Raw genomic sequence first — 27014 nt, 5'->3', positions numbered from 1 at the left:
TTTTACAATTTTACATTAGATGAAAAGTGCTAAATTGCTTAAAAAATACTAAAAACCAACAAAAAGAAATACAATTTAAAAATCCGTGCATTATATCAGGAAATTTGCAAGAGTGAGTTGATCATCAACTAAAGTGCATAGGACATATTTAGGTCTTTTGTCATTTTCATTTGTCATTTATTGTTTTCAATTCTCCTCTTTCTGGTCACGTAAATTGCGAGTTTTGCCTCTCCAGAAATAAAATTTAAAAGCTGCCACTTTCCTTGATTCAATGTATTGTACCCAGCACCATAAATAAATTTCCTGATATTAAAATTTTCACTGAACAGATTTAAAACATTCGTTAAAAGAGTGAAGAGCACTGCAAGTCTCTTACAATCTTTAAAAGCATGAAAGACTGTCTCACGAAGGGGACAGGAGGGACACTGGGTGGACACAGCTGGGTTAAAAACAGAGATAAGCATTGGAACCGATGGCACCATGTAAAGTCCTCCACTGAGGAGAGGACCCTCAAGCTCTCCAAACAGGGGACTGAAGAATCTGTTTAAAACAACCTATAAAACTTGATCCCTATTTAAACCTCTGTTCTTTTCTTCTGTCTTTTTTAATAAATTATCTTTATAATTTGTAATATTTTATGCAATCAGTTATTGTGCTAACATTACATCTGCTTACCAGTTTATATAAAATGCTAAAGCTGATTGATCTTGGTCTCTAATGTTTTTAAAAGTTAAAGTCTGCTGTCAGACATTATTCTGCTGGGTTTTGTTTTATAAATAAAGTTTTTTTTTTTAAAAAAAACTACGCTTCCGCATCATACCGGAAGTTCTCCAATGGTAGAATAAGAGACTTTAAACTATTGACAACGTACGATGACGTCTGACGTCAAAGTTTCGTTTCCGCACAAAACATGAACGGATCGAAATGAGTCGACAGTGAAGTTTTCTCCTCACGTTAATCACACGGTAAGCAAATTCCGGTTCACTTCATGTTTAAATACATAATCATTAATGGTTATCCAGGCTCACGCAATTGTTTTCGAATTCACGGCGAATAAAATGTAGTTAGCATACATCACAGTAGTACTGGATGTATGCTAACTACATTAGCCAAAAGGCTACACTGCCAGCATCAAAACAAGAGGGCTTTAGCTAAATTACCTCATTCCTGCTACTCAGCACGCCAACCTTTTGTGATAAGACTGCTCCCGAATATTCATGCCATGTTACTGTTACTTTATTTGGAATCACTTGAATCTGATCATTCTGGTGATGTCTTCTAAAAGTCAAAACTACTTACACAAGTGTGACCAAGCCTCATAAGTAGACAATTGTCACAAAACCTAAGAATGTATGTTTTCGAATCTTGTATATCTTGGCAATTTTGAAATTTCTGGCAATTTTAAATATCTGTCTGAAACATAAACATGCTGATATTTAAAAAAGGATCAAATAAACCTAATCAAAGCCTTGCAGTCAGATATGTTGATCCTGATTCTGTGTTGTTACATATGTTAGCCAGCATACCACCTTTGATATTTGTTTCTTAACATGATCCAGGTCAAGGTGTCCTGTTTTGGCATTCTGCCTGAAGGCCTTTTCTTCCCAGTCTTGGTTAATTTTTATTGATCTGGTTTATATTAACAAGGGGTTTAGGTAGAAATGTGCACTGTGGGTATTTCTTTAAACTCTTCATCACACATGGGATGTGGGGTTGAGTGTGGACAGACCTTGTAGGGAGAGTGGAAGGGAGTGAATCTCAGACAGACCAGTGATCAGTTTTTTAATCCCTTGAATCCCTTGAGTTTTTCCTGTCAACCTGATTTGTCAAGTAGATTTGATTAATTCAAATGTTCTTACAGAGTTGGACAGCATGTCAAATACGGACCCTGATTTTGAGTTCATTGCTGACTGGGATGACGTCACAGCTGTGAGTTATTGATTCATGATCAAAATGTCATTTCTACCTTATTCTTGTTAAGCCATTAACAAGTTATTGTTTTATCCATAGAAATTCAGCTCGCTTCAAGGAAAAAATGAAAATATTATGTTCCGACCGTCAGGTAAGTGACATTTATGTCTTTGTATATCATTCATATTAAAAAATAGGGCTGCATTGTTGCAGCTTTCCTCATCATAGTGTATGTATGAGAATTGTTCGCTTAAATCACACACACACACACACACACACATACACACACACACACACACACACACACACACACACACTTTCACATGAGTAAAATATGACTACCGTAGTTATCCAAGATTGTGCTTTTTGAAGGAAAGTGTGAAGTTCAAAGGGAAGAATTGTCATCAGTTGAAAACTACTTGAGCAGGTTTCAGTTTCTGTTTAAAGATATCAGATTAATACAACTACATTAAAGATATCAGATTAATACAACCTGCGTAATAACTTCTCTAGACCCTGTTACTTTTGACAGTGACAGGCAGACTGAACTTGTAGAAATTGATCTGTATGTAATTTAAGCAGAAAGAAATAATCAGCCTGCAGTTGCACATTGACCTAGAAATTAGAGGAATCACAAATTCATAGTGTTTTGGACCTGGACCTGAACCTCACCAGTGGAAATAACCCCATGCAGAACACTGCCCCCACAGGCTGGTATGGCAGGCAGTAGCCATGATGCGTGTGTCACTTCTATGGTTAATGGTCAGCAAGTTTGACGGATATGAAATATCAAGCTGATATTTTTTCTGATGTGGTTTTAGCAGTACATCAACATGATATATGAAATATAATTCAGACAAATGAACATTTATTTAAAGAGTATTCATATCATTATGTTATAATATCATTAAACAGGTTGGAATTTGCATTTCTTTTTTGTAATCAGTCCATCTGTGTTGCTGTGGTGTTGTTATAATGTGAACCAGCATACTGGGGGCTACAGTAGTGTTCGGTTTAAGGTAATCGCGCGAGAAGACGCCACACAGAACGCTCGTATGATTGAAATCTGAGGTGTTGCTCAATTAAAACTAGATGGGGACTTTTTTTAGTCCAGGTAGGGTATCATATAATTCATAAAATCCTGCTCAGACCTGGGTTTTTGTCCTGTTTCATCTGCAGAGGCGGTGTTGGATAAGTGGAGCCTTGTCTCTGCTGAGACCAAAGCAGAGGCCGCACAGCAGATGAAACTCTTCTCATTCTGGCTTCCCATTCTGTTGCGGCGTGATGAGTCCAGTACCACTGCTTGCTGGGCTTTACTTATTGGGCTAATTGATTCAAAGTATGTATAATTGCACAAAAAAAAAATTTCCTAAAAATTTTTTTTCAAACTACAAAAAATTATTACTTGTACTATTAAACATTTGGATTGTACCATAGTGCCTAATGTGATGGTCTCCCTGTCCTAACAGTGAAGATCTAAGTCTGAAGAACATTCACAGGATAGAAATAGTGGAAGCAATCTTCAGAGCCCTGGAGAAAGGAACTGTAAGTTGACCATGTTATCATTAAGTAAAGCCTCTTTTGTTCAAACACATGGATATGTGGACTATGGAACTGTTTGTGTGAAGATAAGGTTAAGTTGTCTGGATAGCATCGAGTTTGTAGCTGTTAAGGTCATGACCAGTTAAGGCAGTCACAACTCCCGCAGTTTTCAGCTCCTAGAACATTTGAACTGGACCTAAATCTAGTCTCTGGTTTCCTTCCAGCTGAAATTTTAATTTCATTCACACTTTTGCCTGAGTTTGTTTCATACGGGAACTTCCTGCTTCAGTCAAGCTTCTAAAAAAATTCAAATTTGAAGGTATAAGATAGAAAGTGTTGGATAGACGGCACGTGAGTGTTGGGTGGGCGGTAAGAGAGTCAGTGGTTTCTACATAATAGAAGAAAAAGAAAGTCCACTTTTTTATTCCCAACAAGGAAATTATCTTTACACTCAGCTATACAGTACAGTGTCCGAGGAAGGCTAGGTGGGGGCAGGAATCGAACCGCAGATCTCTGATCATAGGGTGGGGCCCGCTCTACTGTTGATCCACTGCCGCCCCATAATGATCTTAACTGTGGCCAGTTGGGAGCTTCGGTGCTACGATGCAGAAAAGGCTGGATCTGTAATTTATTATAGATAACGCGTAACACAGACCTTGAAGATTGAGGAAAATAATATTACATTGTGTTGTTTATTGTCATTTGTTGATGATGTTTTTGCTTTTCCTTGAAAATCCTGTTTTTTTCTCTGTTCCAGTTGAACAAGAACCAATCAAAACGCGCCGTCTGGCTAACCGGCCTGCTGAACACGGTAAGAGTTAGATGGTAAGGGTGAGATGTTTGAGCAGCAGTGGAAGACAGATATTTGAGAGTAGATGGTGGGAGACGACGGCAGTAGGGCACAGTCAGAGCCACGGGTTGCCCTGGCAACCAGCAATGATGTTAGTAGACTGTAGTAGTACTACTACTCTAGAACACAGCAGTACTACTACTGCTACAGCACTAGCTATTGTGGTTGTTCATTTTTCAGGTTGTTCTCTTGACGCTGTAAACCAGAGTGTTAAGAGGTGTTTTTTTTCTCTCGGAATGTGTTTGTTTCTGTCGTCAGTGTTGCCCGGATTCAGTCGAGGTGACCCTCCAGTGGTTGGAGCGAACAGGAGAACCTGGCATCCGCCACCGTGTCAGGCAGCTCGGCCACACTCACATGTGCTTCTTGGCGTTACGTTTCATCTTCACTGAATGTGAGACACGCTTCAGACTGGAGTTCACACTCTGCTCTGCTGCTACACTGACGTTCACACCAGCTGCTCTCATGTTAGGCCTTTAATCTGTGTGTAGAGGAAACCCCCCCACAGCCTGGAGGTGTGCTGCATCTTGAACACCAACTCTCCTCTTTTTGTTTCAGTTATTAATTACATGCTGGCGATGGGTACCGACTTGATGAAGATGATGAATTCCCTGTGTGTTCCTTCATCCCCCTTTCATGTCGATGTAAGACCACAGCTTACCTAATCAATAAGTAGTAATTGGTTGTGTTTAACATCCAAAAGTCAGAAGTTAACAGAATAATGAACCAAGGAGAACCCAGACGTGGTGTGTTTCATCAGATATGTGACACCAGGCTCTTCACATTCTGAGGTGTCGCTAAATGTTTCCTCCTGTCCTTCATCCAGTTAAGTGAAGAAATGAAGAAGAAAGGAAACGAGAACTTTCAGAGGAAGCAATACGAAGATGCTCTGAATTTTTACACCAAAGCCCTCGCTCTTTAGTAAGTTGCTATTCAACAGGATCCTGTCTGACAGGATTCAACCAAACTATTGTTTTGATTATCATAAACAGTTTGACATTTTATGATTTTGCCTTTTTATAATTCTGAAGTCACTAGTTAATTTTACACAGCTGTAAAATGAAGGAAAACACTGGTGGCTCTGCAGGTTTTCTTTGTCCTTGTGAAGCTGGGATCTTGGGACCTAATTGATATGTTCTCCATCAAATTGAAGCAATATGAGAAATGTCTGTTTAGCATTGCCAGCAGAAACAGAGCTTCTTAGAAACCAGGTTCATTGTGGGGTATCAGATTGTTTTGATATCACAAATGTTCAGTCGGGGTACTTTTGTAACTGAATTCCTTGTCCTTCCTCCACACAGCCCTGAAAATCACATCGTTTATGGAAACAGAGCCCTGTGCTTTATGCGATGTAACATGTATCTGTAAGTGCTCTCATCTTTAAATACACACATTTTTAAAAAAGTATTTAATTTTTTTTTTTATTATTTAGTGCTTTTAAGAGAAATGAGGAGTTTTGTGTTGTTTGTGCTCCTCTTTTCTTGGCAGTTACTGAGTGCTTTGGGATGAAGTCGTTTTTCAGTGTTGTCAAACTATTTCCCAAATGACCATTTTTGGTCTGTTTATGCTTCTGAATCGATTTCTGGTGCTGAAATCCTCAAAAAACACTGTTTATTGAGAACATCTTGATTTTATTGTTAGTGTTCATGAAAGTTTTTAGAACTGTTTTAACCATATGTGTAATTTATTTTACAGAAATGCTGTTGGTGATGGAAAATGTGCTGTTCTGATAAAACCACTTTGGGCAAAGGTATAGTTTTTAAAAAATGATGTACAGTAATGTAGAGCAGAGGAGTAATAAAGACACAGAGACTGATCGAACAGTGGATGCAGGAAACGTGAGATCCAGAGAATCAGCAGCATCAGTGTTGATGCCGTCTAGCTGTCAGAGACATGACGTACATTTATTGTGGCAGTCTGATACAATTTAATATTACTTATTATTACAGGCAACTGCAGAAAAGTTCTAGGGAAATTGATTTTTGGTGAACTGGAGCATTAAATACAAATATTGAGTTGTGTTTTTTTCTTTAGCCCTGCTTTGTCACATTTTTTTCTGGGAAGGTGAACAGTTAGGAGTCAGAACTGTGGTTTGTCTTTGCAGGGTCATTATCGTTATTGTGAGGCTTTGTTCTTGCTGGGGGAGGTCAAATTGGCTATTGAAGCTAACCGTTCAGCGCAGGATCTGTGCAAGAATGAGCAGGAGGGAATCAAAGACCTGGAACAGCAGCACCTGAAGTTCCTCTCTGAAATATCCGACCTCCCAGGTATTGTCACCTGTGAACTGTGGGTTTTTGTTTTGTTTTTTGTTGTTATTGTTTTTTTTCTATAATGTAAGAAAAATTTTGTTTAATTTTATTTGTTTTTTGTCTGTTTTTTTTTAACTTGGAATTCTCAATGAAAGCCAATTTTGTCTCTTCCGTCTCTTTCTTCTGGCATCAAGAAAACTGATCTTAACTGAAGCGAGTGAGGGTTTAGTTCTTTTGACGATGTTCTGGGTTTTTTCGTGACCTTTTGGATGAGTCGTCCACCTGGTCCTGGGCTCATTTGTATTAGGCTGGCTACTCCTGACTAGGAAGGTACAACAGGGGTTTGTGAGCAAACATGCAGCATTCAAACATATACGTATATGCTTTGTTTTCCAGTTGAACGTCCGAAGAAGACTCACAGTAAAAGGTTTGTGTTTGTGCGTGTGTGTGTGTGTGTGCGCGTGTGTGAGAAATTAATTTATGGATGTTTTAACTACTTTCTCTCTTCCACAGATCAGAGAGTTCTAACAGAACACACGTAGTGGAGCCACAGCCAAAGTCTGTGGGAGAAGAAAATCATATTGATCCACCGGTCGGCACGGCACCACAGAGGAAGGTGGGTAACGATTAGTTTAAGTTACAGTGACTGTAGTTTATTTGTGGCAATGACCCTAAAGGCGTGTTAGACATCTTGGTATAGAATCAAAATCGGGGTGGACTGTTGGCAGAACCCGTTTTTTCAGAAAATGTTAATTTGCAATGAACATTCCTCTTAGCAGGAGCAGGAGGAACGAGCTGAACTGAACCAAAACCTTGGTTTAAAGCCAAGCTTTGCTGATCTACCTTTGGACAGTCTTTGTTTGACTGTTGCCTAGGAGACAAAGCTATTGTAACATTGCACCCATTTTCCACAACATATCTGTGTGAGGTGAGCTATTTAAGCCTGACTGCTTTGTTCAAGATTCTACACAGACCAGGCTCCACACCGAGTTAATATGAATGAATTGAGAGACTGTCTATATATTACTGTCTATAAACTATATCAGGCTATAAAGTGTCATGTGGAAGATTTTTGGTTCATGGTGTGCCTCGTGAATATTTTTAATGACAAAAGTGTGCCGTGGCTCTAAACTGATGTGTGCTTACAGTTCCTGCAAAAGAAAATGGACAAGAAACCAGGTGAGTTTCATTTAACAGCCACTCACACACACGACAGGTTTACTGCTCCCTACAGATGGGTCTAATGCAGAGAACAAGTGTCACCGTAATGTATGTGACATCAAAAGAAGTCGTTTTTATGTAATCCGTTTAAGCAAAAGAAAGTCAGGGGCATGTTTATGGTTTGATTCTCATGACTTTACTGATGGGCAGAGTTGAATTTAAATCCTAAACTCAACCTTTTATCTCAATGTTTTCTCTCCAGGCAAAGCTAAATGTTCTTCACAAGTAGATGACAGTTCTAAAGATTGCAAACCATCGACAAGGTGAGTGGAAATCCTGGGACTAACATGAAATGTTTCTATAAACTACTGTATGTCGTGGGTCCTTAGGAGACAAACTTTCTGCCTCTTAGACATTCAGTTATACATCAAATTTCACAAATGGTGAGGAAAGGAAAGCTGGACCGACTGTACGTCTGGTCTTTGGTGTTTTTTTCTTATTATATAAACGCACAAACAAAAGCAGCAGTCGTCACATTTAACTTTACAGTCGGTACCTAATTCTCTACTAATGTTTTATTTGTTGAAACGTTGCGGCCGGTATTTATAAGGGCCATATTTGTTTTAAAGCGGAAACTGAGAAAACACACGCTAATATGACCTTATAAGGATAACTTACATTCACAACTCTTACTCTGATGTATCCATACAGTGAGAACCCACCTGAAGTCATATTTAGGTTGCTGGACAGCTAGCAGGCAATGCTTAGCAGGGTCCTGAATGGCAGCAGCCATGAGGTGTGGGAGGAACTGAGCCTGATGGATGGATTCCAAACTTAACTCCTGATTTACTCGTCTGTGTTTTCAGTGATGTTTCTTCAAAGAATGGGAAAGGACAGTCTGTCGCCACACCGAAGAAGAAACCAGAGGGCAAGAGTAATTCAGGAAGTGAAGTCAGGCAGGTGGGCAGCTCGACTTTATCATTAGCATGTGAGACGTTTCCAGTACAGGGTCGCAGGAGAACTGACTTGCTCTGTTTTCTGTTCAGAACCAGCAGGTGGACAGCAGTAAAGCAGCGGTCTTAAGGTCTGTGGTTCAGGATGCCTGTGCCGCTCTGGTCGGCCTCCGGAGTCGTAACGCTGAGCAGGCGTTCAGTCAGGCGCTGGCCTTACTGGACACCAGCACTCCCAAGGTAACAGCACTCATACGCTAACAGGACCGAAGCAGTGAGCACCATTAAAGCAGTCAAGAGGAGCGTTGGTTTATACAGTGTGTGTTTGGTCTGCTTTGCACACGATATTCCTGACCTTTCAGTTTGCAACAGAATTCAGACTTAAGTGCAGCATGAACCTGCTTTCAGTTGGGTTTTTGTCTGCGCTATCTGACAGCTTCAAGAAAAGATTTGATAATCATGACTATACCAAACAAATAAATATATTTTGTGAAGCTTGGTGTCCATTATATCAGTTATCTGTTGTCAAAACCCACTCAAATCACTACAATGACGTGGAGCTTCCTGTGGTTTAAGAACTTTATAAAAGCTCAGTGTCTTATGTGATGTACTGCGATCTCTTACAGACTAATTGATTGAGATTCTGTCTTGTCAGGAACTTGGACTCTGCACGCTGGATGTGATGCTGCTGCTGTATGGATGTGTAACCGCCCTGACAGAGATCGGCATGCCTGAGGTAACAATAACTGGGCACTCCACTCACATTTTCAATAAACAGTTGTCGAGGTTTTTCAGATGATCAACAAGAATGCTTTGGTATCTTAATTTTTTACGCCGTTGAATTAAATGTGTCCCCGGCTAGTGGCTATCTACCCATATTCAGCGATTGAATGATTGTTTTCTCAAGTATATACTCAATGGTGATTTAAACAATCACTTTAACACAACCCAATCTTTGACATCTAGCTTCACAGTGTGTTTTTCCTGAAATGTAAAGGTGCAAGTTTTAGGGTTTAGAACTTTAAAAAAAACAACTCATCAATGGGGTCTGAAGGAACCGTTTTGATCCCATGACAAGTACATCTACTAATGTTAGCATGCTAACTAGGTAGCTCCACCCAATCTAGTAATATTTCTTAGTGGATGTAGAGAGACCTCGTTCAAAAGCGAGACAAATGAACTACAATTCCCCAAAACCCTCAAGCTGGTTTCATCAAACTGATTCTGCACTGAACTCTTTAACTATTAACATTTACTATCGTATGTTTTCCAGTGTCACAATCTTTGCTTTGTTCAAAACAGGAACTTGGAGCGGCACGAAGACTTTTGGACAAAATTCAAGCTTACGAGGAGAGGACGTTTCAGTGCCTTGTTTTTTATGCCCTGGGGCGGATTTATGTCAAAGAGAACAGGTAGGTCATTTCTGGTCCTACCAGACCTATTTTCCAGTTCTGTTTCAAATTTTTAAAACATGAATCTCTTTCCCTAATAGGTTTACAATGGCTCTGGAGCAATTTTCAAATTCTTTACAAATGGTCAAGTATCAAATAGTACCGTGTAAACACACCTGGCCTTTAACAAAAGAGGTTGTCAAAGAAACACAGTCAGATTATCTCAAGGTATGTTGTCGTCATAGGCTCGTTTATATCTGACAAACAATTACACATTTTTGAATTACAAGAATATTTGATTATATGTCTGTGTTTGAATGTAGGACCACATGCACAGCCTATCAGAAATCACTCTCTTTAAGCTCATCTAAGTTACATTTCCTTTTTTTTTTTTTTTTTTAGGAAATATTGGAAAATGCTATTGAATTGTGTACATTTCCTCCTATTCCTGATGCCATTTGTCGATTTGATAAGTGCCACGGTCATTTGAAAGCTGAAATCTACTTCACAGATCCAGATTTTAAGGTAAACGGCAGCTATTAAATATAGAAGGCTGTTTAATTTAATAAAAATAATAAAAACCATGATAGATTTTAAACTTCTGGACATCTCCGTGCAGGGATTCATTCAGATACGCTGCTGTCAGAACTGTTTTGTTGAGTACCACGCGACATGTTGGAAGACCCTCAAGGCAACATCCAAATTTGAAATAAATGAAAAAGTATATTTTTCGATTCTGTTGCAGCATTTTTCAAAGGCTAAGCTAGTTCTTTCCTTCACCTCAGTTCTTCATTGTGTTGTTTCTGTTGGACAGGATTATGTGCAGAAGCCGTGTTTTACTCCAGACTGCATAGGGGAAATCTGTAGTATCAAAATCTTTGGTTCCACTGGCATGGTGAAATGTAAGGTAGGTAAGGTTTCTGCCAGTGAGTTTCTCATGAACCACTTGACCAGTGTTGACCTGGCTTTTCATTTTTAGTTTGAAGTGGCCATCCTTAAAGAAGAGATTCCAAAGAAGCCAAAAGTCAAGCAGAAATGTACAAGGTGAGCCTGGATCATTTGGCCTTTTTTAAACTGGTTTGTATGGAAGATGATTTTATTGTCCTAGCCTGAAATCAGACAACACACACACAGCAGTACACTTCAAAAAATGACTGAACTTTTTCTTTTTTTAGTCTAAAAAATGTTAAATCAAAAGAAGAGCACCGGCTCAAGAGGAAGCAGAGGAAGCAGGCGTTTCAGGAAGCACAGAAACTCAATAATGAGAGTCTGGAGCAGAAAGAAGATTCTGCCCCCCAGGTTCATCAGAGAGGTACCGCTCCTCACTTTATCACGTGTACAGAGCACAGCAGTGTCTGACTGCACTCAGGTTGAAGATCCCTTTTGTTTTTGTGGAGCTGGACCTCGGTGACAGTCTGGAGCAGCTCAGTTTGACATCCATGAATCCTTGCTGCATTTCCAGAACATCTCTGGAAAGATCTTATTTTGGGCCTCATTTTAGTTCTTAAAAGTATTGTTTTTTGTTTTCTGCTGCTCCAGCCTGGCTCCTGTACAGGGACAGGGTTCTTCTGCAGATAAACCAGAACATGGAGCTGCTGAGAGAGGAGAAGGGCCTCCATGTGTCGGCCCTGACCAGCAGCCTGAAGCCCTGGCTGGAGCTGGACTCGCTGAAGGGGAACCAGCTCGCGGTGAAGATCCTCCACTGGGAGATGGAACAGCTGGACAGTGTGGGTCAGGTTGTTGAAGTGCTCCTACAGAGGAAGAACCGGGTTTGGGCCCGCGTTCTCATCCAGTTCCTCAGTAGCTGCCTTAATCTGAATCCTAAACTCTACAACTGGGCGTGTCAGCTGAACAGTGCAGGTCAGCATTTGACAACAGCAAATAAAACGAAACATGTTTGAAACTCACTTCATTATCAATGATTATGCAGAATTTATTCAGATCATATGAAGTCTGTGTGATTGCTGTTGACTTCAGTGACTTCCTTTAATGAAGGAACACACGTTAAGACTGTCCCGCTTCCTTCAGGTCTGAATGCTGCTACGTGTTTCGTTGAGCGCCACTCGGGACACCTGGAGCAGCTGGACTTGTCTGGTTTGATGGACTTCAGTCCTCTGCAGGAATCAGTGGTAGAAAAACTCGGCACCAGACCGGAGCTGTTTTCAAGCATTGGTTTGACGGTGACTGAATACCTAAAACAGGCCCCCCCACAGGATATGAGACTTTTTATTTGGGCTCTAGAGGAGCATAGAGATAACTATGACTCCTGTCATTTTATACTGGATGAATATTTTGATATAATGGGTATGTAACTTTGCTAACATTTTAATTTAAACATTTATTTGTTTCTGCTTTATGCTCTTCTGTCGCTAAAATTGCCTTTGCTTATTTTTCAGATGGAAATTGTTCAGTTTTAAAAAAGTCTGATGAACCTCAAAATGTAAGTCTCTAGAAATGTAGGAGCATTTTCCTGGGTTTGCTGAATGAAACCTGGTTGTCACTAAATTGGAGACTAAATTTGAATTTCCTGTTGAGAGATTAGAGATGGAGACCAGCATCAGGTCTGGGTAGTAAACACAAGTAGGTTTGATGTAATGTAATCCACAGAAAGGTCTAGATTTCCATTCTAACGCTTAACCTTTCATTCTCTTGATTTTCATGAACATGAACATTGACATTTTCTTTAAAATACAGATATGAAGTTATTAGTTTGATCATTACTGATGATGAGAAGAAAATAATTGTTATTTCTATCTGGAAAAAAAAATTATATTCTAAATAACCCATGTAAATAATATATGAAATATATATGAAATTATATGATTGGGTCTTGAAATAATCATGATAAACCATTCAGTCTAGGTTAAATTGGCAATATATTTTGGTTGCTGTGGAATTAGTTGTGGTGATGAAGGCATCGGGGGCTGATTCAGGCACCTTGAATTTGATCTTTTACTCTTAAAGGATTCATCCAACCTGAACTTGTAATTTTTCAGTCAAACTGCATTTCTCATGGGTCCATTTTTGTTAAGAATTAATGTTTTTGGGAAGCAACGATAGTAATGGGATATTTTGATGAGTTCATTTAGTTTGTTTATTTCATGTGAACACTTAAATCATCCTAAATGTTCTCAACACTCTTCAAAAATCACACTACTGAGGACTGCGATACGTTTCATTGGTTGTAACTTCATTAGCTGGGTTAAGTCTGCATGAGACTAATCCTGATAAAAGTTGAAAACCTCACCAGATTGATTTTCTTCCACACCCTTAATATAAACAGACATTCATTTGTTCTTGTTTCAGAATTCTCCTATGAAGAGAACCCGGAAAAAGAAATTGAAAAAGGTGAAATATCTGCTTTACAGTTGTTAATTGTAAAGGTTTGATGTTTTTCTGGTGCCGTTCTGACGCTCTGCCTTCCCTTCCTCTCAGGCTGTTAACGTTTGGTCCGGTCCAACGGATGAATGGGATCAAAACATTTTAGAAGACGACTCTTTGTGAGTTGGTGCTGTGTGGCAGCTCGGATTGGGTTTTGTTTCCAAGTGGAACTGGTTTTATAACGCTGAGCTCTCCTGTCAGCAGATCGTTCCTTCACCCTGGTGATCCGTTCAGCGTACCCAGTCACCTTCAGGAGCAGGTGGCCGAGTTTGAAGAGCAGTACAACAGCAGACACGGTTTTCACTCTAACGTGTTTTTGGACAGCAGTTCTGACCAAATAAAAGAAAGTTTGTATGAGTAAGTGTGGTTTTTCAGTTTTAGAATTGCTGAGTGCTGTATCAGAATTAAAATAAATAAATATAAAAGTGAACACTTTAAAAACCACCTTTACCCCAGCTATGACTGATGTTTTTCCACACGGATGTAGGAGCTTTTATTCTGTTTTTTTCTTTTATATCACCAAATTTCTGCTAAATGAGAGATATTAGTTGCACGGTGCGTCTGATTTGTGTCATTTTTAGATTTTTTAGCTCAGAATGACCCTCAGTCAGCCAAATGAGTGCGTCTCTGAGAGACATGAAGTTACTCCTGTATGAGAGACACCCAGGAGTAACTTCATGTCCCTCAGCGGACATTCAGACGAGTCAGAAAATGTAAAAAACAAAGAGGTTTTTGTGGGAGGATGCTCTCGTTTCAGTTACATGTGAGGTGATCCAATTTGATTCCTGATCATCAATCAATCAACTTTGTTTTATAAACCGCTTAATCACATCAGCGCTTTGATTTCAAAGTGCTTTTAAAGACAGAAACCCAACAGAATCCAGAGCAAGAATAAGTCATTTTTCTTTTCTTTTTTGTGGAGCATGTAGTTTGATTTGAATATCTGATCGTCTCTGTTCTTTTGCAGATACTTTGCACAGATCTTGGAGGAGTGTGGTCCTCTGGTCGCAGACGACCCCGTTCTGGTGGGAGAACTGAAATACTTCCCTCCTATGGCCCAGCAGAAGATCAGCGAGTCGGGCGGCTTTGAGCCCTTCTTGTTGAAGTCTCTACGCTTCGTAAAAATAGGGCGTTCTATCGGCCTGGCTAAGCACGCCGTTCCTCTGCAGGAGGCGGAGTGTGGATCCAGACCGGATCAAGGAGAAGTACTAGATGTACTAGAGAATAATAATGCCTACTCAGCAGTTCCTGATTCTTACACTCCCCCCTCCACAAGCAACCCGTATGATTATTCACCTCCAAACAATGAAGTCTTTCCTGTGGTTCCATATCTTTATGCGTATGGCCCCCTCCCTCCTCCTCCATGCGTCCAGCCAGCAATGGGAGTCACCTGGCATGTTCCTTTTCCACATCTGGCCAGCGGTTACCATCCACAACAAGCTGCTGGATATTTGTACGACAGCTACGAGAAACGGAGCATCTATTTCAGTGATGCTGACGATGGCGTTTCAGAAAATGATCCGTCTGTTTGTGGCGTCGCCTCGGTGACGTCCGAGGACAGCGCTGCGAAGAGACACGCAGCAGCACAGGTGAATCCAGTGTGTCCATGGAGCAGATGGAACACGGTCACGTTCGTGTGTGTCGACTTTAACTGTCTTGACGTTTTTCTAGACCTGTTGGGAGAACATGAGGAGTGTATCGGTGAATACTGAGCCTGTTGAGCCCTTTGAGAGTTGCCTGGTAAGTTCCTTTATAGCTTCATGACTGAGTTGATTACATTTCTTTATTACATCCCACAAAGCAGTGATGTATTGTAATTGTCAGTGAAAACTAGGTCAAATTTCAACTTTTGTACATTTTTTTGGAAAGACGAAACGAAAGGCGTTATATTCAGAGAGGCAAGGGGATGAAAATTAAATCACATTCTTGACCTTGAAAAATTAGGTCAAGGTCAAATGTTCACATTTGCGCCTTTTTAGGTACAAATCTCTGAAACCTGATGAGATAAAATCACAAAACGAAAAGCAACATTTTCAGGAAGACAGAGTCAGAAAACAGTGATGATGTCCTTCACCTTTGGAAAATTAGGTCAATGTTTTTTACCACTTTTGTGTCTTTTAAGGTGCAAAAAGGGTAAAAAAATTTATATTTCAGGGATGTTGTGGGATGTTAGTCTCTGACTGCCTTGTTTGGTTTGGTTTTAGTAAGCTAACACTTGTACATTCTTCATTTTAATATATACTTAACAAGGACAACGCCGACTTTTACTTTTGTCTTCAGTCTTGAAAATACTGAACATATTCTTTTTTTTTTTTTGGTCTTTTTTTACTTTTCCAGGGTGACATAAACAAAAAACTACAGAGCATCAAGGAGTTGGAGAAGCAGATCCAGGATATGCCAGATGACTCTGTCAGCAGCAGGAACAGAGAAGAGCTCTCAGTCATGGAGGAAGACCTTCAGAAGATAACCGCCAACATAGAAGTAGGCTCGACCAGCTGTGTCTGGAATGTGTTGAGAAGTTATCGACGTAATAAATGAACGACAAATGACTGATTTCTGTTGTCAAGGTTACCAATAAAGAGCTGGCGCTGTTCCAGCAGAAGCTGGAAGAGGAGGTGAAAAAGGACCAGAAGGAGAAGAAAGCCAACCAGGAGTTACTGAAGAGCCTCAAGGCGGAGATGGAGGAGTTGGTGGAGGAGCAGGGGAGGTGAGGGAGACCACCTGGTCCGGGTTGTAGTTCCAGAAAGGATCCCGGGGTGGGACCTGGAAAGCTTGTATCCTCTGTAGAGAGGTTTCCACAGAACGTCACATGTTGGTGCTTTCAACCAATCAGAGCCTCAGCAGGTGGATCTACATCCAGCAGCCACTCGTCACTGATGGTTGTCTTTATTCCCACACAGTCTCGCTCGAAGGGTCCGAGAGAAGAAAACCAACTATGAAGCAGAGCTGAACGATTTCCTGGAGTTGAGGTCAGTGCTGAGCGACAGCTGAACCAAAACACCCCCCAGACTTTTTCTTCACTCCTTTCTCCTTCTTGTTGATCAGCAATCAGTCTGCTGCTGAGAAAATGAGTCTGGAGGACGAGCTCAAACGCTGTGAAGCTTCTTTCGCCGCCGCCACCCGGAGGTCTCAGAGAGCTCAGGTCAGTCCGGAAGTGGCGGTAAAACGTAACACCATAGCACACGTTCCAGCCATCGCTGACTCGGTCCGTTGCTTGTTTTTTCTCCTCCAGTTGTCACTGGTGGAAAGTAGTCGTGATCAGGGTTTATACGGCCTCTACAGAGAGCTGGCCAACACCAAGGCTTGGCTGACCAAACTGGACGAGGGGGCACACAGGTAAGAGGAGTGGAATCCAAACGTGAGTCGGAGAACTCTTTGTTTCCACCTGATGTCTCCCCCCACCCACCCTCGTCCTCCCCAGACACCCAGACCTGGAAGCGTTCAGGAACACCTGGAGAGGCATTGTCCAAGAAATCGAGAAGAAAATCTCTACTGCAGAGGTACGTGAAGCTGAGGGTTACAGATTTTTCGTGTTGGTATCCAGGATTGATCGGTGATCAGTAGCGGTGTGTCTCGACCCGCTGTGTGTGTGTGTGTGTGTGTGTGTGTGATGATCCAGATGTTTAGTAAACCCTGTCTCCACACACTCCAGGCGCAGTACCAGGACCAGATGGACCGGGTGAAGAGCGGCGCCAGAGTCAGTGTGTTGCCTTCAGTCGACATCGCTGATCAGCCTGGAGAAGCTGCAGCGGTGAGACGTTAGACCCTGGCTTCTTACCGTTCTGTATTAGATTGTGTTTTTAGTTGTTTACTGTAACAGATTAACATGGAGGTGAGTTCGGCCTGTGCTGAAGAAGGAATCAGTGGAAGGTGGAGCTGGTCTGGACGGAGGGTGGTCGACCCTGAAGGCAGCCATTGTGTCCAGTTGTAAATTAAAACTGACGGCTACTGATACTTGTTTTTATTTTTTTCCATTCACTCCTTTCAAGATTAATGTCAGATATGAAGGTTAAAGTTCAGTATTTCTCCAGCTCTGAATCAGAAGCATTAAAGGTACTGATGACCTAAAGTCCTCATTAAACACTTCTGTCTTCTGTGAACGTTTCAGCTGTTGGGATCAGACAAAGGCGTTCCATCTCCTCCTAGCGCTCCGGCTCACACGCTACGCAAAACTCCACCCAGAACCCAGGAGCCTCCGTCCATCACTGTGTTTGACAAGGCGATGGAGCAGCTGACCACCATGTTCCCAGTCTACACGAGGTGATGCCATAGTGGCCTTATGTTTGACAAACTAATAGCTGTCTGGAGTCTGGGAAAGGTCCCCACAGTTTTTTTTCTCCTTCCATGAACCCTCAGGACACTAAAAACAAGTTCATTCTGTTTGTCCAGGTCAGAACTGATGGCTTTTGTACAGGAATTACGTTCCTCCAGCGGTGGAAGCCTGAGCAACATGTCCTTCCTCGATCTGGTGGAGAAGGTGACCCAACTGATCCTGAACCACCAGGTAGGGAAACCGGATTCACTGGTTCAAGATACCGGCACACAAACTAGAGACCCCTAGCAGCCCCCATGGAGCAGAGTGAATCATTTCGACAGGTGTTTGGTCCCGTAGCTTAGCAACACCCACACACCAGTAATGTCTCACTAAGAGAACTGGCATCACTCAGCTGTCAGTTCCAGGGTTTAGATGAAGCAGGAATAGGAGGGAGAGGATTTTAGTAAAAAGCATGATTTTAGGAAAAGGATATTCTGAATAGACTGACAACGAATGTTTTTGTTAATATGTGTTTCTTTTCCCCCCAGGAGAAGCTTCAATCGGCCAAATCAAACAGCGTGGGACACGGATCTTCATCTCAGAGCGACAACCCCCCTCCAGTGGCGTCGGTCTGGCAGACCCCCAGACCTCAGAAAACCACGACATCAACAACCGCAGTAAGGCTTTCACGCACTGATCAGTCCCGTTTCAGGGAAGACGTCATGAAAAAGTACGGTTCAGGCGTGTCAGACGATCTGCTGCCCGCTGAGAGTCTCTGTCCTCCTCACAGCTGAACGTGGATGAACCCTGCATCATCTGTCACGATGACATGAGTCCAGAGGACATCTGCGTGCTGAACTGTAGACACAGCTTCCACAAAAAGGTAACATCTCCGTTGTGATGTTAAGTTTGCGCTTTGAAAGCAACACACAAAATTAAAAGCCGTTCAAACAAATACGCGTTAAAGTGATTCCGTATCTTTGCCGTGTTTCAGTGCATTAAGTCGTGGCTGAAGGAGAAGACCACCTGTCCCACCTGCAGAGAGCACACGCTGCTGAATGAAGATTTCCCTGCGCTGCACGGGAGGAGACGGAAAGCCCTGTGAGGGCTAGGCTCCGCCCACTTTACATCAAGTTTGCTTTTAGCTTTTTTTAGCCGTTTCATTCAATAAAACCTAATTAAATGTTCACAGAGTCAACCCTGAGACCAATAAACAGTTTCTCCTTCCCTCTGTTTGTTGGTTCACATTAAGTTCAGTTTAGTTCTGGAGTTTCTTGGAAACAAAACGTGAAGTTTCCCTTCACTGGTTTTTTTCTAGATATTCAATCCAGAAATGTGCTCCTTAGTGTTTGTTTTACTTTTGGATAGATAGGTATTGGTTTCCCTGTATTTTAACTTTGTATGCTAAGCTAACAGGCTGCTATCATCATTTTCCTCCATCTCCATGACAACCGAGCAAATTGCAGTGATGACTAGGGGGTCAGATCTCACATCAGTAAGCAGATTTACGACGTGCTGCTCAGTGTCCTTTTATATATATAAAAGTGACATTAATACTAATTAGAATTTTGTTTTTAATATTAACATATCATTGTGTTAAGTTCTACCAAAGGCAAAAAGTCTTCAATCACATCATCCACAAAAATTTTTACTTAAAAATTACATGAATTGAACTGAAATATTAGAAAACAATCACAAAGAGACAATCTTTCGATCCTTTTGGTGACATTTAGAACATGATTTTCTGAGTGGTTGTGGGTTAACAGGATTTCTGGTCTAAAGTTCACATGATGAAGGAGATGAGATCCGACGTCCATAGGAGGAAGAATCCTGCAGTTTAAAAACTGCCACAGGAGCGTCTGAGGGAAACGTTCCTGCCGGCGTGACGTTCAGACTCTGCACAGCTTCAGAGGGAAGTTCTCTGTGATCAGGTGATCGTCGTGAAGCACGATGACGACGTTGACTTCAAACTCTAGAACAGGAAGAAAGACGACACGTGTAACTTCCACACGTGTCTATACAACCTTTGGAGGGAGAAACTTTTCATTCAACGTACCGGGACGCGATCCCACCGTACTCTGCCTATGATTGGCTGCTACTTATTGACTGACTGAACACCTGAACCCACTAAGGGCCCCTACTGACCCACTTTGAAGTTGGTGGTCTCCAGCGTGGGGCAGGTGAACAGCCGGGGGAACACCATGTAGATGGGGATGGGGAAGCTGTGGCACACGTTGCCCTCGGCGATCTGGATGTTCTGGATCTCTGTGGCGTCTCTGGCGTAACCTTCAGCACAACCTGAGCGCAGAGACGTCGTTGAGAAGATCTGCAGCGCTTAACTGTTCGACCAATCATCTGCAGCTTCACTCACCGCAGGTCTCCACTCGCACCAGCTGCAGCTCAATGCTCTTGATGGGAACGTCGGAGTTCTCCACCACCAGCTCTCCGGTCAGCGGCTGGCTGATCAGACAGTTGGTGGTGTCCAGATGGCCTCTGATCAGAAACTTCGGCACAGCGCTCCTCTGTGGGCGTAGAACAGGTTCCTCCCGTCAGAGCGTCTTCAGTAGAACGACAGTCAATGAAATCCAGTGTCTCACCTCACGCATGTTCTGCAGGGTGTCTGGGGTGATGGTGAAGTTGACTGGAGTGGGGACAACTTTAGATATCTGTGGCTGCAAAAGAAACAGCAAATATCAGAGGTTACGCCGGAGGACGCAAAATGACATTTATTCTTATTTCTCATGACTTTTGCACAAGCAAATTTCCTCAGATTTAAATAATTCTGTTTTGACAGAGCTTTTATTTGTTATTTGTATATTTTTATATTGTTTCTATTACTCAATAGAAGCCATGTTTGTTTTAAATTAGTTCATCACCATCAGTCGCTCTCACCTGACTGTGAACGATGAACTCGCAGCTCCTGCTCAGGTCTTTGGTCAGCAGGGAGCGCTTCAGGTCACAGCGGAGGGAGTACTGAGGAGGAGACGGCAGCTTTTACATCCGATGTCGGTCGTATGGCTTTTGAGCGCCATGAGCTCCGACTTTTCCACAACTAATTTGTTCACTCTTGTCTTTATGAGACACTCGGGATTTAAGACACTGTTTTCCTTTATATTCGAATGTTCCCCAACATGTTGTGATCATTCTCTACATGCAGGATGCGGTCAAAGGATGGACTCATTTTTGTGACTCCAATTGAGTTTGCAAACAGTTTTTAAAGAAATTAAAGACCAATAAACTAAACCTGGAAAGACAAAAATGAAGGAATTAAATGTCAACTTGTTCTGTTCAATGTGTGTGTGTGTGTGTGTGTGTGTGTGTGTGCGTGCGTGCTGATATGAGGCTGGCTCACCTGAATGTTGACGAACACTCCGTGGTAGGTCTCGTACAGAACCTTGTTGCCTTTGGCGGTCAGAGGGAATTCAAAGGGAATCTCGGTCTTCCCTGCGGGGACTTTTCCGGCTTTGGCCACCTCGATGTTACAGCTGATCAGTGAGATGGGCTGCAACAAGACAGAAAGTCACTCTAGTCCATTAACACTTCTCTCATTGTGTTTCATTTTATTTTCATGGTGAATAAATGTTCATTTTCTCTATAGACCAAAACAAATATCTTGTTTTCTTCACAAAATACAATTTCAGGACGGGCTGATGTTTCTGTGACGCTCGATTTAATCCCTAGGGAAGAATGCATTTTTATACAGACCCTCTGAACAACACGTTAACAGGTCACTGCTCACCTTGACAGAGTTGTAGAACGCCTCGAAGACACCGACACTCTTGGAGCTCAGCTGCAGGTTGACCAGACCCTCCATGTTCAGGGAGATGCATTGATGCTGCAGCGCCTCCTTACACACCAGCTGGATGACCCCAGCCACCGTTTCCTACACACACACATACAAACACACACACACACACACACACACACACACACACACACACACACAGCACCACTAAGGACCTGATGCAGTGGGAGCTGCTGCAGCCACCTGGGCTTTGGTGGATGCATGCTGGGACCCGATGAGGAACCTTGACTGTATTTCCACTAAAGTACACTCAAAGGATTTTAAAACATGACATTGGATTTATTCACAAATTTACTTAGTGAGTTTATGCTCTTCGAAAGAAAAATTTTTTTTTATTCCTTACTAACTTTTAATGGCATCTTTGACCAATAGCAACACTAAACAGGCACAAGAGAAAACAACACATGAACCAGTTTGTCCTTCCCCTTCAGACAGCGTTACGGTGACAGCATGACTCTCCGCTCATCAGCTGACTGATGTCTTCATGAACTCCACCATTACCAGACATTTGTAGTCAAACACAGATAGATGGGTTAGCTTAGCAGTCAGCTCGTCAGCTGACTGTCATTACGTACTTACCCCTTCATGGTAAACTTTATTAGCTCTTTTTAGTCTTATATCTAACGTGACGCTCATTTCTGACCTTCAGACTAACATTTAACGAATTGACTAAAGACTGTCGTCATTAAAACAAATAAGAAATGAAATGTTTTCGTCTACATCCGGTTACCGTGCTCCGTTTTCCGCAGGGGTAGTAAATAAGATGACTTCCGGTTTAGGTCCTTCAGAATAAAATAAAACTTCGGCGTGTGTTCCTCCAAAAGTCCTCCGGCCTAAATGGTTCAAAATGAATGGGTCGCCACTATCTCAAACTAGACATCCCTCCACATCCCTGTACTTTCTAAATACGTGAAAAGTAAAAAAATACTGGACCACCTAAAAAGACCTGGGACAATAAAGGTCTTTATCTAATTATTTGTGATCACTGTTGATTATCAGCAAAATTATTTCCCGGAATAATGGGCATCTGGATCCAGTCTGAACTCAGCTTCTTTCACCTTTCACGCATACATGAAATCCAATCTTTATGAACTGTGTTGATTTGACACTGATGCTGCGGCAGTCCTTCTCAATATTCCTGTTCAAATCAAAAAAATCTAAATAATCATCTGGATATAACAGGTAGAAAATTATGTTGTTCAACCTTATGTATTTTTTTTATTTTGAACATTTGAATATCATTGTTCTTATTTTCATGGTATTTAAAAGACTTCTAGACATGTAGTATCTCGCAAAAGTGACAGAAACTGGGGTTATTCAGATTTTGTGTCTGCATCCAGAACTACTTTGAAACATAATCGACTCATTCTCGGTCGACGATCCTCCTTTCATAAACCCATCAGAATCCACTGATGACTTCTTACCCAAGACAATCCAACAGTTGAGTGTGATCATATAACCTTCTCCATCCCCATCCAACATCTGCATGTCTGTTCTCCTCACATTATACCAAGCAGTGATTCACATTCTGTTATATTGTATGGGTATTTCTTATTATGGGCTGGAAGTTTATTCCAGGTGATTAAAACCTGTTTGTGTCTGACGGTCAACAATCATCTGCTCTGGACTAGAGGTCATTCCTCTCTGATCCACACGCCCATGGTTGGAGCTACTGGCTGCTCTGTGTTGTTGCCACAACAAAAACTGGAGACCAACGACAGGGGAGCTGGTGGAAGAACCAGTTTTGTCCTTTAAATGACTTCACCATTCATCCATTCATCCCGTCGTCCATTCTCTATGAGAACTGGAGCCAACCCCAGGGTATGGAAACAGAAACTGGAATATATCCAGTTTCTGTTTTCAAAAGAGGTTATGGAACATTAATTTTGTTTTTATCAAATGAACAAACATTAATTCACTTCAGCAATTATATTAATCTTTAGAGAGTTTGTTTTTCTTCATCCTGAGAACTAAACCCAACATATTTAAAAGGTTGTTTTCCTGTTATAACAAAGGTTTCACATCATTTACCACACAGATTTAATTAAAAGGTGTTTTATTGATCAGGGTTGGTGCTAATTAACACCTTGGTTGCAACTTAAATTATCTAAGTGGAAATTATAAGCGAGCAGAAATATTAAAAGTTTCTGAAAATCCAACGTTCCATTTAGTCAGAAATATTTTTATATTAGATTGATGCTTGTTTAACTCACAACACAAATAGAACCATTGTGTGGGTTTCTATAAGCTATAAGCTAATATAACTGTAGCTTCAAAATAATTAATTCTCAAAAACCCTTGGAAATATTTGACAGTTGGTGAAACTAAAAACTTGTAGTGAAACACAGTCTGATATATTTTAACCAGCAACAAAGAGATTTTAACATACAGTACTCAATAAAAACATTTTAAAAATGCATTTTTTAAACTGGAAAAATATATACCAATGTGATATTGAATAAACTGAGTGATAACATGCAGGTTATGTCTCATTATCAATTCTGCTGGAAAATTTTAGGACTTCTTTGAGAGAATTGTACTAAAATCACTTAAGACAATAAACATTTGGAGTGGATTTCCAGACTCAACAACAGTCCAGGCTGACCCATCAGACACAACATAAAGTGATGCTTCCTCTGTTACTTCTTATACTCCTCCTCCAGCTTTAACTTCTCTGTGTTGTTACTGAGGAACGCTGCATCGTTGCTCACCTGTACCTTATCAAAAAAGTTGAAATCAGCCACATAGCGCCCCCCGGTGGTGCTGAATAGCACCGGTTTGAACTCGTAACCCCAGAGGATCTCCTGCGGAACGTATGAGGTGCGACTCTGGCACGTGGCGGCCGTCGACTCCATGGTGGCGTTGAGCGTAACGAGCAGCTCGAAGTCACGCGTGAGGAGGTTTTTAGCGTTGAGTCCCGCCAACGGGCTGCGATCATCCAGAACGTGGTAGAAGGTGAGCGGGAGGATGAGGAACGGACACTCGCCGCTGGAGTCCATGTAGAAATCCACGGAGCTCTGGTGGACTTGAGTCTTTTCGCCCTCCTCTGTCACATTGGAGTGGAGCAGCTTCCCTGAGAGCTGACACTGGATCAGGAGGCTCTTCCTCATGTTGGCCACTCTCACCATCAGGACCAGTCGGCCCTGGTGCCTGCAGATCACCGCCGACTGGCTGAACTTGATGGTCTCCGCTCGCTTCTTGGGCCGAGCCAGTTTGGCTAGAAACGCCCCGGTAACGAAGATCTCAGCCAGGCCGGTGATGACGAGCTGAGCCACCAGGGTGAAGATAGCCAGAGGACACTCCTCTGAGATGTAGCGGAAACCATACCCGATGGTGGTTTGAGACTCCAGGGAGAACAGGAAGGCTCCGGTGAGGGTCTCCACGTTCATCACACAGGGGGTGTGGTTGGAACTCAGGCCGGACTCCAAGTCCCCGTTGCCCATGCCGATGAAGTAAAAGATGACCCCGAAGATGAACCAGGTCATGACGAAGGTGGAGGCGAACAGAGTGAGTTTGTAGCGCCACTTCATGTCCACCACCGTGGTCCAGATGTCGTGCAGGTACAGCTTGACCATGCCCTCCACGTTGTCGATACGCACGTTGTTGTGGCCGTCCTTGGACACGATCCTCCGCTGGACCTCAGTCTTGTTGGTGACCATAATGATCTGAGCCAGTTCAGTCCGGTGTTTGAGTTCGACAACGCCAACGAAGGACTGACAAAACAGACAAGATCAATATGTCGTCATCATGTCATCATTTAAAGATTACTGTACTAATGAATGAGAAGCACTACTGAAAGAGAAAACGCTGGTTTTAAGACCTGGTTGCAGTGGCTGTCAAAATGGATGGATGGCAAAATAATGATCAATATAATGTTTAAATGTTTTCTCAAATAGAATATTGAAACTTCAATAAAGTACTAGTACCTCAGCTTTTATTTATGACCATTCAGAATCAGAATCAGAAAATAGTTTATTTCCAGGTACAGTGAAGTTTAGCACACGGGGAACTTGACGCGGTGTCGGTGCATTAAAAGGTGGAAGAGAAGCAATAAGGAATAATGAATAAGGAATAATAAACACATTTTTTACAATTTACATTACATTATTTATTGTGTGAATAAAAAAGGTTTAAGTTTATCCGTGATTAATAATAATATAGAATAATCTAAAACAGATAAAATATAATATGTAAAATAAAACCCATAACAGACTGCATGTCTAATCTGTTTAGTACAATTTCCTCTCGGATTAATAATCTATCTATCTATCTATCTAATCAAAGACCATCTCTTACACAACGACCAAGCTTGAAGGTTAACTTGGCAGTAAACTGTTTCAGGACTGAATGTTCCTTTAATTAATCATTGATTCCTGATAAATCAGTGCTTCATACTCACACCCCGCTCCTCTGCCTGGTCTCAGGTGTGGAACGGTTTCAGGTGTGGAACGGTTTCAGGTGTGGAATGGTCTCAGGTGTTGGTCCTCACTTTCTCAGGGTCAGTCCACCCGTAACTCGACGCTTCCAGGGATCATCCAGCTCGTGTCTTCTTACTCGTTTTGTTCTGATTTTGAGCTCTGAACTTTGGCACAGTCTCATCGAGGGCTGAGGAGAAATGAAAGACAACGTCGAGCCGTAAACGGTAACACACCTGTGGGTTGGCTTCTACTCAGCCCAGCCCCACCCATTCACGCTCCTTCTGTCGGTGTTGTTGTTTTACACATGCACCCAGACGACTGCTATGAAGGGCAACACAACTTCACGACATCGTAAATAAACAGTGAAGTCACTGAATTCTGATCTGTAACTGGAGATGAATACTGGGAAGAGATCATTTCCTATTTCAATGTGAAACAGTTTGTGTTGTCCTGATCTGGAAATTCTTTGTGTGACAGCAGAGATGGGAAAGACTGAAAGCCGTCAATGTGGTAGTAAAAAAAAGAAGGAAGACATTTATTAATTAGTCTAAAAGATGGCAGGAAGCTGAAGAGTTGAAGTTCCAACACTGAAAGGACAGTTGTTGAGGTGACCTTCAGGTCAAGTAGACCAGATAGACGGCTAATCACTAAAAGGACTGGAAATGATGCGTCTGATGATGAGTTTTAAGCGTGGTGATGATGATGATGAGGCTGATGAAGGCTGGCAGCTGAAGTGGTCGTGAGGCGTTCAAAGCAGGTGAATGAAACGTGTTGCGTTCAGGCTCTGATAGAGGCTGAAGTGTTTTATAATGTGCGGGATGTTTCTTTAAGTCCTGATGGGTGTTTGGACCACATGACCTACAATAAGAGTCAGGAGCTTTATCATTAACCCGACTGTCATTACCCACATTCCTGTGTGCTGAGCCTGACGTCACCGACAGCCTTCTTATTGTTGTTCATCAGGCTGGGTAGAGGCGCCACCTCACAGCTAACAGGTCCCGGGTTCGAGTCCTTTCTTGCGCTGACCTAGTGTCGTAGAGCAAAGCACTAGCTTGATCTACGGTCTTACACACGCTGGCCTTCTCCCTCGTCTTTCTATCTGGT

At 41.9% G+C, this 27014-nt stretch overlaps 3 protein-coding genes across 4 annotated transcripts; 1 reads left to right on the top strand and 2 right to left on the bottom strand.

Annotated features, from left to right (window-relative positions):
* The first annotated feature begins 877 nt into the window (after positions 1-877).
* ttc3 (tetratricopeptide repeat domain 3) lies at positions 878-18935 on the top strand. Of its 2 annotated transcripts, none has more exons than XM_068331003.1 (46): positions 878-965; positions 1862-1929; positions 2011-2062; positions 3091-3250; positions 3381-3456; positions 4211-4264; positions 4562-4694; positions 4859-4944; positions 5127-5221; positions 5602-5664; positions 5996-6050; positions 6405-6567; positions 6946-6976; positions 7063-7165; positions 7698-7728; positions 7973-8033; positions 8577-8670; positions 8757-8900; positions 9316-9396; positions 9963-10072; positions 10153-10279; positions 10454-10576; positions 10671-10772; positions 10866-10958; positions 11031-11095; positions 11227-11363; positions 11591-11911; positions 12080-12355; positions 12448-12491; positions 13358-13399; positions 13487-13551; positions 13637-13789; positions 14400-15021; positions 15104-15172; positions 15770-15913; positions 16000-16139; positions 16333-16401; positions 16478-16574; positions 16665-16768; positions 16854-16932; positions 17085-17183; positions 17541-17692; positions 17822-17936; positions 18236-18364; positions 18478-18570; positions 18682-18935. In XM_068331003.1, the coding sequence occupies exons 2-46, from the start codon at positions 1873-1875 to the stop codon at positions 18790-18792; spliced, it is 5220 nt and encodes a 1739-aa protein (XP_068187104.1). In that variant the 5' UTR covers positions 878-965; positions 1862-1872; the 3' UTR covers positions 18793-18935. The 2 variants fall into 2 exon arrangements, with proteins under 2 accessions (XP_068187104.1, XP_068187103.1); XM_068331002.1 differs by having other exon boundaries at positions 13634-13789.
* A 369-nt stretch (positions 18936-19304) lies between these two features.
* On the bottom strand, positions 19305-22238 carry vps26c (VPS26 endosomal protein sorting factor C). Its single transcript, XM_068331004.1, has 8 exons — positions 22072-22238; positions 21427-21570; positions 21040-21189; positions 20580-20660; positions 20285-20359; positions 20059-20209; positions 19833-19985; positions 19305-19659 (listed from the first exon to the last, which is right to left on the bottom strand). The coding sequence occupies exons 1-8, from the start codon at positions 22126-22128 to the stop codon at positions 19577-19579; spliced, it is 894 nt and encodes a 297-aa protein (XP_068187105.1). The 5' UTR covers positions 22129-22238; the 3' UTR covers positions 19305-19576.
* A 1291-nt stretch (positions 22239-23529) lies between these two features.
* On the bottom strand, positions 23530-26119 carry kcnj15 (potassium inwardly rectifying channel subfamily J member 15). The gene is made up of 2 exons (XM_068331535.1): positions 25892-26119; positions 23530-25205 (listed from the first exon to the last, which is right to left on the bottom strand). The coding sequence occupies exon 2, from the start codon at positions 25149-25151 to the stop codon at positions 24132-24134; it is 1020 nt and encodes a 339-aa protein (XP_068187636.1). The 5' UTR covers positions 25152-25205; positions 25892-26119; the 3' UTR covers positions 23530-24131.
* Positions 26120-27014: the final 895 nt, after the last annotated feature.

This window comes from Antennarius striatus, chromosome 13 (genome assembly GCF_040054535.1).
Source record: "Antennarius striatus isolate MH-2024 chromosome 13, ASM4005453v1, whole genome shotgun sequence".
NCBI lineage: Eukaryota > Metazoa > Chordata > Actinopteri > Lophiiformes > Antennariidae > Antennarius > Antennarius striatus.
Note: the sequence above shows the minus strand (reverse complement) of the source record. Positions and strands in the feature narration are given on the sequence as shown.